Consider the following 12,027-nt stretch of genomic DNA (forward strand, 5'->3'; position numbering starts at 1 on the left):
TAACATCCTTGTAAATCTTTTCTGAACCCTTTCAAGTTTCACAACATCTTTCCGATAGGAAGGAGACCAGAATTGCATGCAATATTCCAACAGTGGCCTAACCGATGTCCTGTACAGTCACAACATGACCTCCAAACTCCTGTACTCAATACTCTGACCTGTGACTCCACTTTCAAGGAGCTATGAACTTGCACTCCAAGGTATCTTTGTTCAGCAACACTCCCTAGGACCTTACCATTAAGTGTATAAGTCCTGCTAAGAATTGCTTTCCCAAAATGCAGCACCTTGCATTTATCTAAATTAACCTCCAACTGCCACTCCTCAGCCCATTGGCCCATCTGATCAAGATCCCGTTGTAATCTGAGGTAACCTTCTTTGCTGTCCACTACACCTCAAATTTTGGTGTCATTTACAAACTTACTAACTATACCTCTTATGCTCGCATCCAAATCATTTATATAAACAGTGAAAAGTTCTCCCTGTATTCTGTGAGATCTAACCTTGGTAACCTGTCTTCCATGGGCAAACTCGTCCTACGCCTTACTACAGTCCATATAGATCACATCTACCGCTCTGTTCCATTGTTCCACCATTTCAGAAAATCACTATTCATTCTTGAAACCAAATAATTCCATCTCTTTTGGGTTATTCAAGTTGATCTCCATTCTCAACATATTTCTCATTTCTTGTCTCCGGAAACATTAGCATAAACTCACTCAGAACATCCACTTTGGTTGCCTCCTTCACTGCCACATCCTTGAAACCTCAGCTTGACTTTCTAACTCTTAACTTCTGAAAATCCTTTATACTTGTTTTCACTGCAGAACTCTCCTACTAACTCTGTTGACATGTGCAGGTTACCTCAGCATCATGTTTACAAATCAAACTGTTTCAACATCCTCCAATACTTTCTGGTGTCCATCAGCTACATGACCAATTGTCCACAGTCTAAAAATACCCGTAGGCCCTTGTGGACTATGGCTGATTACCTCCCTCGTTTTAAGTTATTTACCTGACAATTTACACATTGATTCTAGCCTAGACCCCTGAAGAAGGGCTTATGCCCGAAACGTTGATTCTCCTGCTCCTTTGATGCTGCCTGACCTGCTGTGCTTTTCCAGCAACACATTTTTAAGCTCAACTGATTACCATTATGCAGGGGTCCTGAAAATGGAGAGTTTCAGCCCTGCACTTTTCTCTTCAGTTGAAAATATTGCGACAAAAGCCAGTGCTTCAGCCCTTTATAAGATCATCCTAGATAACTAACAGCTAAAATTCAGAATACATTGTACAATAGTTATGTTATAAGACACATAACCATGTTGCCAAGAGGATGAAAAGGTGAAAAAAAAGGTAATACATGAAAATGAATGTATTGTTCATGTTTAAGTTCTATTTGGAAACATAAAAGATGTATCTCATTCACCAGTTTAACTGTTTTTTACTTGGACTAAAAACATACGTTTCTAAGACATATGGCTCATAGCAACAGTTCTAATTGGAAAAAGTGGGATGAGTTAAAAGAGGATTAGTTTAATGTGATAACCAAATCAGCCAGGCAGAGGAGAGTGGCAGTGATTGGGGGATTGTTTGGGCCTTTGTTTGGGGAAGAAATTGAAGAAGTCTCAAGTGGAAAATGGAATATCGAATGATTGGGCTGAAGAGAGAGTAATTAAGATATTGGAGACTGCTAAACTGAAGGAGCATGCCAGAAATCACATGGGATGTCAATGGAAAGAGAGAGATAAATCAAGAATTGAGCCAAGTTGGAAAGGTATTAGTTCAATGAGGTAGTAACAGGCTGACAAGGTGGGTCAACCAGAACAAATCATAGTCTGGATCGTGGAAAGGTGGTAGAAATTAACTATCTATGTTTGGAAGACTATGGGATATAAGTGAAGATCTCTAGAGGAGATGTGGCCAGTGACAGACATGGTCCAGGACGTGCTAGGAGAAAGTGTTGAAGAATGCTGGAGGCAAAGACCCTAAATTCTTTCAAAAAGCACCTGGATCTGCACCTTTAGTGCTGTAATTTGCAGAGTTATGGGCTGTCTGCAGGAATTTGGGATTAAAAAGGGCATCTGGATGCCTTTGGGTCAGTGTGGTTGAGATGGGTCACATGGCCCCCTTCTGTGCAGTAACATTTCAATGGTTCAATGGTTCTATAGCAGTTTCTGTGCCTCTGCAAAGTCGAGGTCTCTTAGCAGATTGGTAAGCCAATTTAGCAAATTACACAAGCTGGGGCTTGATTCCCTGGCATTTGCAAGATGACAGGGTGATTTGATCAAAGTTTTTTAAAAGATATTTAGGGGAGCCAATAGAGTATATAGGTAGAAACAAAAAAAAATTACTCAGACCTTTCAGAAGTGAAAAAAAAACTCAACGTTGAAACAATGGTAAAAGTTTGGAACTTTCGTCTGCCATCAGCAGCTTGTCAAAAATATATCAACCTCAGGTTCAACATTAACAATTGATCTCACAGTTTTTTTCTGCAACAATTTTAGAAACAGCTCACTTCAAATTTAAGGGCATTTAGGGATGGGGCAATAAATGCTTTTCTGCGAATTAATCTATAAAAAATGTTGATGATGGTCGATCATATTTTAATTCTGAATCTGAGATTGATAGACTTTTATTTACCAAAGCCGAGAAGAGATATGAGGCAAAAGTGGTTATATGGAATTAGGTCACGGATGAGCCATGATCTCTTTCAACAATAGTGCAGACTGGATGGGTTAATGGCCTTCTCTGTTTCCTATATTCCAGAATAGGTATCTGAAGCCTTCAACTTGAAAGCATGTTGAACAGAAAATTCATCCGAATATTTTAATCTCATGAGTGAGCAGTGCCGCATGTGACAGATGGATTTATTCCTGTAATGCTGAATTTCACGGGCACTGACAATTCATCTTTCTATTTTTGGACTCCCTAGGACAAGACCTTGTATCACCCAGTGAGCAACAGCTGCATGGACTGCAATCTAGCCGATAAGAAGATTTTCATGAGCAAATGCAACCCCTCAGTGCACACCCAGCAGTGGATTTTCCAACACGTCAACTTGACTGTTCTAGACAAATTCAACAGTAATTCCAGCTCTTAGAAACATCTTTGCCACAGTGAAGAATGTGCATATTTGGCAAGTTGGTCCTTTGGCAGAACTATTGGCAGCTGGGTCAATTCATTCAGGTGTTGAGTTTTGTAGCTATGAGGGGTTGGGATGGGTGTGGGGGGAATCTGGGGAGGGTGTGGTGGGCTTACTCTCAGGATCAGTGATAACTGTAGCTGAAGTCAAGAACGCGATGGATGCACTTTGAATAAAATAAAAGGAGCCTCACCAGCTGTTGCAGGACGTGAAAAGGCTCAAGCAGACACGAGAATGCCTTGCTGGTCAAGAGCAAACAGATTCAGACATGCATTGGACTGTATAAAAGAGAGTTGGAATTCTGTAGATTCTCAGGTCAATCCTGCCTCAGTGTATCTTTAAGCGGATGCTGATTGCACTTTTTGCTTTAGGGCAGGCCACAGTTTGACATGTCAGCAGAGGAGTGCATGGCTGATACCAGGTCAAATCTGTTGACAAAACCGTATCGGAGAGCTGTCCAGGATTCGACAATGATACTGAGCTTTTTTGTTTAACCCTGTTTGGGTTTTGTGAACAGTTGTGTTCTTTTCATTTTTTTGTATAAATTAAATTGAAGAACAAATTTCATGAGTCATTTTATTGGCAAATATGGATAATGAGAATTCCAAGAAATGATTAATTGTGAATCTGTGTCAATGATTTCATTTTCCTCATTGCACTAAAAGTAATATTTTCCTTTTAGAAGACTGAAATAAGTGTTAGGTTTCTGAGAAAAAAAAGCACTTGCACTATTTTTTTTCCAAAATAACATGACTTTATTACAATGATATATTGTGATACATATTGGGTATCGCATTTCCCAGTCATCGCTGCAGTTTTTCTCAATAAATCTTTGTGAATAATTTTGTTTGGATCCTGCCACACACAAAGGCCAGTTCTAAAGAAGAGTGGAAATAGAAAAAGGCAATCCTCAAGGGCATTAGATATGGGCAATAAATGCTTCCTTGATGAAGGTTTTTGCCCAAAATGTTGATTCTCCTGCTCCTCGGATGCTGCCTGACCTGCTGCGCTTTTCTGGCATGACACTCTCAACTCTGATCTCCAGCACCTGCAGTGTTCACTTTCGCCTATTATATGCTTCCCTTGGACAGCGATGTCCACATCTCATGAACAAATAACTGTGTAAAATTCAAAGAGATATAGTGTACTTTCTGAGGCATTGTATGGACTGGAAGACTATCTTATGCATAGGCTAAATGTGAAGAAAGCAGCTCTTGCTAATGGCTGCAGGATTACCCAAGGTTCAGGGTGAGGCTAACCTTTGATTGTGATCTGCACTGCCTCAGTCCCCTACATACCTCCTCAAAGTCACTAAATGATCATTAGACAGTTCAGGCTCTGAATTCCCAGTAGGTCTGCAGCAGGAGTTTTATATAGGCAGCATGATGGACAGCATGATCTACACCAGAAAGGCATTTGTATGATCCTGTTGACTGCACCAAGTCATACACAATACTCCCAGGTATAATGGTTCCACCTTTTGGAGGTCATCAGCTTCACCTCAGCCTCTGCTTGACTTGTAATAATCCCAGAGTACATGTGTTGCCGTGTCTGGTTTTCCTCTTAAACTATATCAAAACTAAAGCACCAGGTTTTGATTTAAAGAAGTGTTTTTGTAGGCACATTGGAATTTCCAATAAATAGCTTCATGGCTCCCCCTCACTTGAGAGGTTTGCTCATGATCCAATCATAGTTCTGATGAAGAATCACCAGACTCAAGGCATTACGTTGGCTTTCTTCCCACAGATGCTGTCAGACATGCTGAGTTTCTCCAATAATTTCTGTTTTTCTTTCAGTCCTCAACATCTGCAGTTCTTTGTTTTGTTTGTGTTTATTCCAGATTACATATAAAATTAAAGAGGAGGTGATAGCCTTGTGTTGTCACAAGATGATTAATCCAGAGATCCAGGGTAAGGTCTGGGGACATGGATTTGAACCCTGCCATGGTAAACAATGGAATTTAAATTCAATAAGAAAAGAAATCTTGAATTAAGAGTCTGATGATAACCATGAAACCATTGCCATGGAAAAACCCATTTCATTCACTCGTGTCCTTTAAGGAACTAAACTGCTACTTTTACCTGGTCCTATATGTGACTCCAAACCCATAGCAATCTGGTTGACTCTTAACTGTCCCCTGGATAATTAAGGATGGGTGGCTAGCCTATGAATGAATAATAAAAAGAAATTGGCTGTATTAAAACATAAAGGAAACATTTAAGCACACAACTGAAGAAGTATAACAAGTTTATATCCATCCAGCCACTCGACACTCAAGGAAAAGAATGTAGTAGAGCAGAACCTCAGAGCATTCTTTCCATTTTTACCACCCTGTTCACTTTTCAATTGCATCATAATACATTGTGCAAAGAAATTTCTACAAAAGTTGCAGAACACTTAGACACACCCTCATTCTATTTCAAACCTGTGGCTGATGCAGAGAGGTTTGGAATCTGATGAAACATTATTGATCTGAATCATCGGTTGGAAGTTTCCCAGTCAAGAGGCAGTGAAGGGCTGTTGTGGCACAGTGCTGCTGGTGTCCCTACCTCTGGACCAGGAGGCTGGGTTCAAGGCCTACCTGCTCCTGGGGTGTGAGTTAACATCTCTGAACAAGTTAATTAGAAAATAAAAAGAGATAGGGATTTTCCCCACAATGGGGAGTTATACCCCTGATACCAATGTCAGATAAACTTATACTACTATTTGAAAATGGCGGTGTTGGACTGGGGTATACAAAGTTAAAAATCACGCAACATCAAGTTATAGTCCAACAGATTTATTTGGAAGCATTAGCTTTCAGAGTGCTGCTCCTTCACACCTGGTGACAACCACCTGGCGAAGGAGCAGCACTCCGAAAGCTAGTGCTTCCAAATAAACCTGTTGGACTATAACCTGGTGTTGTGTGATTTTTAACTTTATCCCACTGTCTTCCAGATTCCAAAGCCTACTGTATCCCCCTTGGTCAGAATTAAATAGCTTCTTTAATACAGACTTTCTCAAACACAACACTAGTTTCCCAAACTGCCAAGTCACCGGGCAAGTGGGAAGACTTTGGCCAATTAAATTGACAAGCTTCAGTCATGGCTAGGTGAAAGCCTACTGCTCTCAGAATGCCATACATTCTTGAAGGATGAGTGTCAATTCATTGGAAGGTATTGCGCCAATCTGGCACTTCATTTTTCTTCCAAGGGTCTGTTTCCATGCTGTACATCTCTTTGGAGTACAGTACATGATTGTAATCTACACTGCTTCAGTCCTATATACCTCCTCAAAGTGAGCTAGTTACTAAATAATCATTAGACAGCTCAGGCTTTGAGTTCCCACTAGGTCTGAAGCAGGAGATTCATATAAGCAGTATGATGGACAATGTGAATCACAACAGAAAAGCATTTTTACGATCCTCTTGACTGCAGCACAGATACGCATGATACTCCCAGATACAGTATAGTGGTTCCACAATAACTGTGTGACTCAGATGCCAGACTTCACTAAGCAGAAAGCAGCAGCTTAGTAAATCCACCGACTGCTTTGATGAAAAGCAAGAGCAGAAATTTGCCTATCACAACCTGAAAAGCACCAATTGACTGAGCAGTCAGAACATGTTATAGAAGAGGATTCCAGATTTCTGCTACTTTATGTGGAAAAAAGTCTTCTTGATTTCACCTTTACTTTAAGATTAATTTTGATATCCCCCAGTTTCAGGAACATGGTAAAATTATGAGGTTTTGATTTTGTTAGATCTGTGATGGGAGGAATGCTTTGGTACGCAAACCCCACTATTCCATCAATCACACCATTCACATAAAAATGTTGATTCAATCCCTAAAATAGTCAAAAAACAAAGAAATGTAGATGTTGGAGAACTGAAACAAAAACTGAAATAGCTGGAGAAACTCAACAGGTCTGGCAGCATCTGTGATAAGAGAAAAAGAGTTAACATTTCAGGTCCAGTGACCCTTCTACAGAACCAAAATGATCAATTGAGACCCATGTATCCTACAATCCAGAATAAAAGGGAATTTCACTGTTTTCTTTAATTCACTCAAAATAATCCATTTATTGTCACAAAAAATGTGTTCTTAAAACAAGTGGAAAACACTGGTTAACATCAAAACTATAATACAGAATTAGAACTATATCTGCTTAATTTCAAACAGACACATTCATATGACACTAGCGCGAGTCTTTTCCCTTAAGTGGGGAATTCAAAACTAGGGGGCGTATTTTTAAGGTGAGGAAAAAGTTTGAAAAAAGACATGAGAGGCCAACTTCTTTGCACAGAGAGTGGTTCATGTGTGGAATGAACTGCCAGAGGACGTGATGAATGCAGGTACAGTTACAACGTTTACAAGACATTTAGGTAAGTGCATAAATGGGAAAGATTTTGCGGGTTATGGGCCAAATATAGGCAAGTGGGACTAGTGTAGTTTGGGAACATGGAGTCATAGAAGTTGGAACAGGCCCTTCAGCCCAACTAGCCCAAGCTGCTCAATTTTCACAATTGAACTAGCCCCATTTGCCTGCATTTGGTACATATCCCTCCATACCTATCCCATCCATGTACTTGTCCAAATGTTTTTAAATGACAAAATTGAACTCACCACCACTACCTCTAGCAGCCCATTCCAGACACTCATTATTTTTGTGTGGAAGAATTGCCCTCAGAACCCTTTTGAATCTCTCCCCTCTCACCTTAAGCTTATGTTTCTAGTTTTAGACTCTGCTACCATGGGAAAAAGCAGTTGGCCATCTACCTTACCTATGCCTCTCATGATTTTATGGACCTTTATAAGGTCACCCTTCAGTCTCCTACGCCTCAGTGAGGAAAGCCCCAGCCTATCCAATGTCTCCTTATAATTCAAACTTTCCAGGTCAGGTAGCATCCTAATAAATCTTTCTGCACTCTTTCTAGTTTAATAATAGCTTTCCTATAGTAGGACAACCAGAACTGCATGCAGTACTCCAAATGTGGCCTCATCAATGAATTGTATAGTTGCAACAAGATGTCCCAACCCCTATACTCAATGCTCTGACCGATGAAAACAGTGAATCGGTGGCTTATAGTCCCCGATTGCACAACCCTGGGAAAAAGACTGAGTGCATTCACTCTATCCATGCTTCTCATGATTTTATAAACTTCTATTTGATCCCCCTCAGTCTCATATGCTCTAAAGAGAAACGTCCTAACTTGTCCAACCTCTCCCAATAACTCAGACGATTGAGTCCTGGCAACATCCTTGTAAGTTTCTTCCGTACTCTTTCCACTTTAATAACATCCTTCCTATAGCAAGGTGACCAAAACTGAGTGTGGGCTCATCAAAATCCTATACCACTGCAACAAAACTTCCCAACTTCTACATTCAATGCCCTGATTGATGAAGGCCAGTGTGCCAAATGCTTTCTTCACTGCCCTGTCCATCTATGACTCCACTTTCAGAGAACCATACACTTGAACCCCAAGGTCCCTCTGTTCCACTAAAGTTCTTGAGACACTACCATTCACCATGAAACTCCTACCTTGACTTTACTTTCCAAAATGCAAGGCCTCATACTTCTCTACATTAAATTCCATTTGCCTTTTCTTGGCCCACTTCCCCAGCTGATCAAAGTACTGCTGCAATTTCTGACAACCTTCCTCACTGTCCATGATACCACCTATTTTAGTGTAATCTGCAAACTTACTAATCGTGCCTTGTACATTCTCATCCAAATCATTGATATCGATAACAAACAACAGTGGGCCCAGCACCAACCCCTGAGGTATACCATGAGGCACAGGCCTCCAGTCTGACAGAAATTCTTCCATTATTACCTTCTGCTTCCTACCATCAAGCCAACTGTGTATCCAATTTGCCAGCTCCCCCTCAATTCGATGCAATCTATCCTTCCAGGCCTTTAGTTCAGATATGTCTGGTTGAAGGGGGTGTCTTTTTTGTCCTGAACTTGGAAGAGCTCACCTCATTGCAGCCATTAGATTTAAAATTTCCAAAAGTCAGCAACAGTTTCAAGATCATCATTGGACTCTTAATTTCAGACTTTTATTAAAATCTCAAAATTCCAACACCTTCCATGGCAGAATTTGAGCCAGCTCAACCAAAACATTACTTGGGTTTCCAGCTTTCTAGTCTAGCAATAACACTACTAGGCCATCACTTCTCCTTAAGTAATATGTGTCCGATACGCTCAGCTATGCAGGAAACAATTAAAGATCCCACTTTTTAAATTAATAGGTCCTCCACAAGAACAAGAATATTAGAGAGACATTTTGTTTATGCTGCATTGGAGTTAATTTAGATGAAATTTACAAGACAGGGCTGTGACCAGAATCAACTAAAAAGAGTGGAGATGATGAATGTTTGAATGCAGAGAGTTCGAACGGTGTAACTACACCTAGGCATAGACAGTAGTGAATTTGTGTTGACCACATAATTACATGTGAGACCTCCCCACCATCGGCACCCCTCACCCTCACTGCAGTATTTTGATGCCCAGTCACAATAAGGGATGCCCTGGAACAGTCGTGAATTTCCCTGGTGAGCGTTTGCAGCAGTACAGGACACTGTTGGAATATTACATGCAATTCTGGTCTCCTTCCTATCGGAAAGATGTTGTGAAACTTGAAAGGGTTCAGAAAAGATTTACAAGGATATTGCCAGGGTTGGAGGATTTGAGCTATAGGGAGAGGCTGAACAGGCTGTGGTGTTTTCCCTGGAGCGTTGGAGGCTGAGGGGTGACCTTGTAGAGGTTTACAAAATTATGAGGAGCATGGATAGGATAAATAGACAAAGTCTTTTCCCTGGGGTCGGAGAGTCCAGAACTAGAGGGCATAGGTTTACGGTGAGAGGGGAAAGATATAAAAGAGACCTAAGGGGCAACTTTTTCACGCAGAGGTTGGAATGAGCTGCCAGAGGAAGTGACGGAGGCTGGTACAATTGCAACATTTAAAAGGCATTTGGATGGGTATATGAATAGGAAGGGTTTGGAGGGATATGGGCTAGGGGCTGGCAGGTGGGACTAGATTGGTTTGGGATATCTAATCGGCATGGACGGGTTGGACTGAAGGGTCTGTTTCCAAGCTGTACATCTCTATGACGCGATGACTCTACGACATTAAGAGAATCTTTTATGCTGAATGGAGAAAAGCAAGGGACCAGCTCAGGGTAGTACAGCCTTCTGAATAATCACCCTCCCCACAAAAAATTTAGAGCTAAATTGAAATAATTATTTTTGAAGTGTACCCCTTCACCAAGGAGTCGAAGGAGCAGGTGCACAAAGTCATATGCCTACATATCTCTGTGGCTACAAAAGTCTTGACTGCTCTGCAATTCATTTTATTCCACCGGTAATTTTAAGTGGCCACAGAGAGTGTGGGGAGGGTGATTATTCAGAAGGCTGTACTACCCTGAGCTGGTGCCTTGTTTTTCTCCATTCAGCATAAGCCAGGGTATCTTTCAGGCGTATATTTTTCGGGTAACTGATACACACTACCAATGTCATTTCACTCACACATAAGTGCTGTTTTGTGGTTTCCTCACATTAGACCTGCAATTGTACTCATCTTTGTTGTGTGTAACACAGAATGGTTTGTCATTAGTTATCATCTGCCTCTGTGAAGCACCCTTCTCCCTGCTTTGGGCTATCTCAAAGAATGATGTTCTCTCTCAGCTCCAAATCCTCCAGTGGAAGATGATCTTGAAAAGTGGCTCTAAATGTCCTGAGTCATCCAGTGCAATTACCCAACAACCAACATCTCACTGAGCCACTCATTCTTTTACTGGACTGCATCTGCCTCTTGTGCACCAGATTTGACTTCTTCTAGGTTGCAACAACAAGTTGTACTTAAATCTCCCAAAGCATTTTAAAGGAACATTATAAAATTAAATATGACATTAAGCTACAAAAGGAGATTTTGGGGCAGATGACCAAATGCTTGGTTGAAGTGTGGTGCTTTAAGGACCATCATAATGGTGGAAAGAGAGGTTGAGAAACAGAAAGACTTTGGAGAGAAATTCCAGAGTTTAGGGCTTTGGGAGTTGGAGCAGTGGTAGAGCAATTAAAGTAAAGGTGCACAAGGGAGCAGAGTACAGATATCTCACAGAATGTAGATCTGGGGAATCTACAGAGGCAAGGAGTGGAGTGGCTGTGGTATAATTTGTCCTGTTTCCAAGTACCAACAGAAATGTACTACATAGCCATTTTACATGATTTTGGACCGCAGTACCATTAATTATTGGTGGGGATCAGCACTGTAGTGAAGGGGAGAGAATCACAAAAGTGCTACAGCACAGAAGGAGGCAACTTGGCCCATTATATCCAGACCAGCTTTCTGAACAAGCATCATGTTCTAGTGCCACTGGCCTCATTTTTCCAATACCCTTGCACGTTATTTCTATTTAAATCATTGAATGCTCTCTTGAATGCCTCAACTGAACCTGCTTCCACATTAGTGCATTCCAAACCCAAACCAAAACTCATTTTTTTCACATAACATTTGCTTCTTTTTCCTCACTCAGTCACACAAATCAAGCAATCTTTATGGCTTTCTGTATTATTGGGAGTAAAGGAATGATGTATGCATTCCCTTGCCAGAGATCCTATTTGTTCCCAATAGATAATTCTCAAGATGGATGTCAGAAGTACGCTTTTATTTTCTGTTGGCCTAAGGTGAGTATGCACAGCTTAACAATTATGTATGTCAAAACTGTTTTTATTTTACTTTCCAAAACACCTAGGAGTCTGGGCTGAGCTACAACAGGTATATATTTTACATTGTAAAAGGAAATTTGTGAAGCTCTTACATTACCAGAGTAGTCACCCAAAGCCTGAGACAAATAGTCCAGAAACTTTGAATATCACTTAAACAAGTTGAAGCTTTTTGCTTT

At 40.8% G+C, this 12,027-nt stretch overlaps 1 protein-coding gene across 6 annotated transcripts in view; it reads left to right on the plus strand.

Moving 5' to 3' along the window:
- The window catches only part of galntl6 (polypeptide N-acetylgalactosaminyltransferase like 6), a 1,318,845-nt gene extending 1,315,639 nt beyond the window's left edge, over positions 1–3,206 (plus strand). For all 6 annotated transcript variants that reach the window (XM_072591724.1, XM_072591725.1, XM_072591722.1 and 3 more), the window contains one exon: positions 2,933–3,206. In XM_072591724.1, the coding sequence (XP_072447825.1) occupies positions 2,933–3,100 (168 nt within the window). In that variant the 3' untranslated portion in view covers positions 3,101–3,206. The remainder of the gene's footprint in view (positions 1–2,932) is intronic.
- The last annotated feature ends 8,821 nt before the right edge of the window (positions 3,207–12,027 follow it).

The sequence above is a fragment of the Chiloscyllium punctatum genome, chromosome 2 (genome assembly GCF_047496795.1).
Source record: "Chiloscyllium punctatum isolate Juve2018m chromosome 2, sChiPun1.3, whole genome shotgun sequence".
NCBI lineage: Eukaryota > Metazoa > Chordata > Chondrichthyes > Orectolobiformes > Hemiscylliidae > Chiloscyllium > Chiloscyllium punctatum.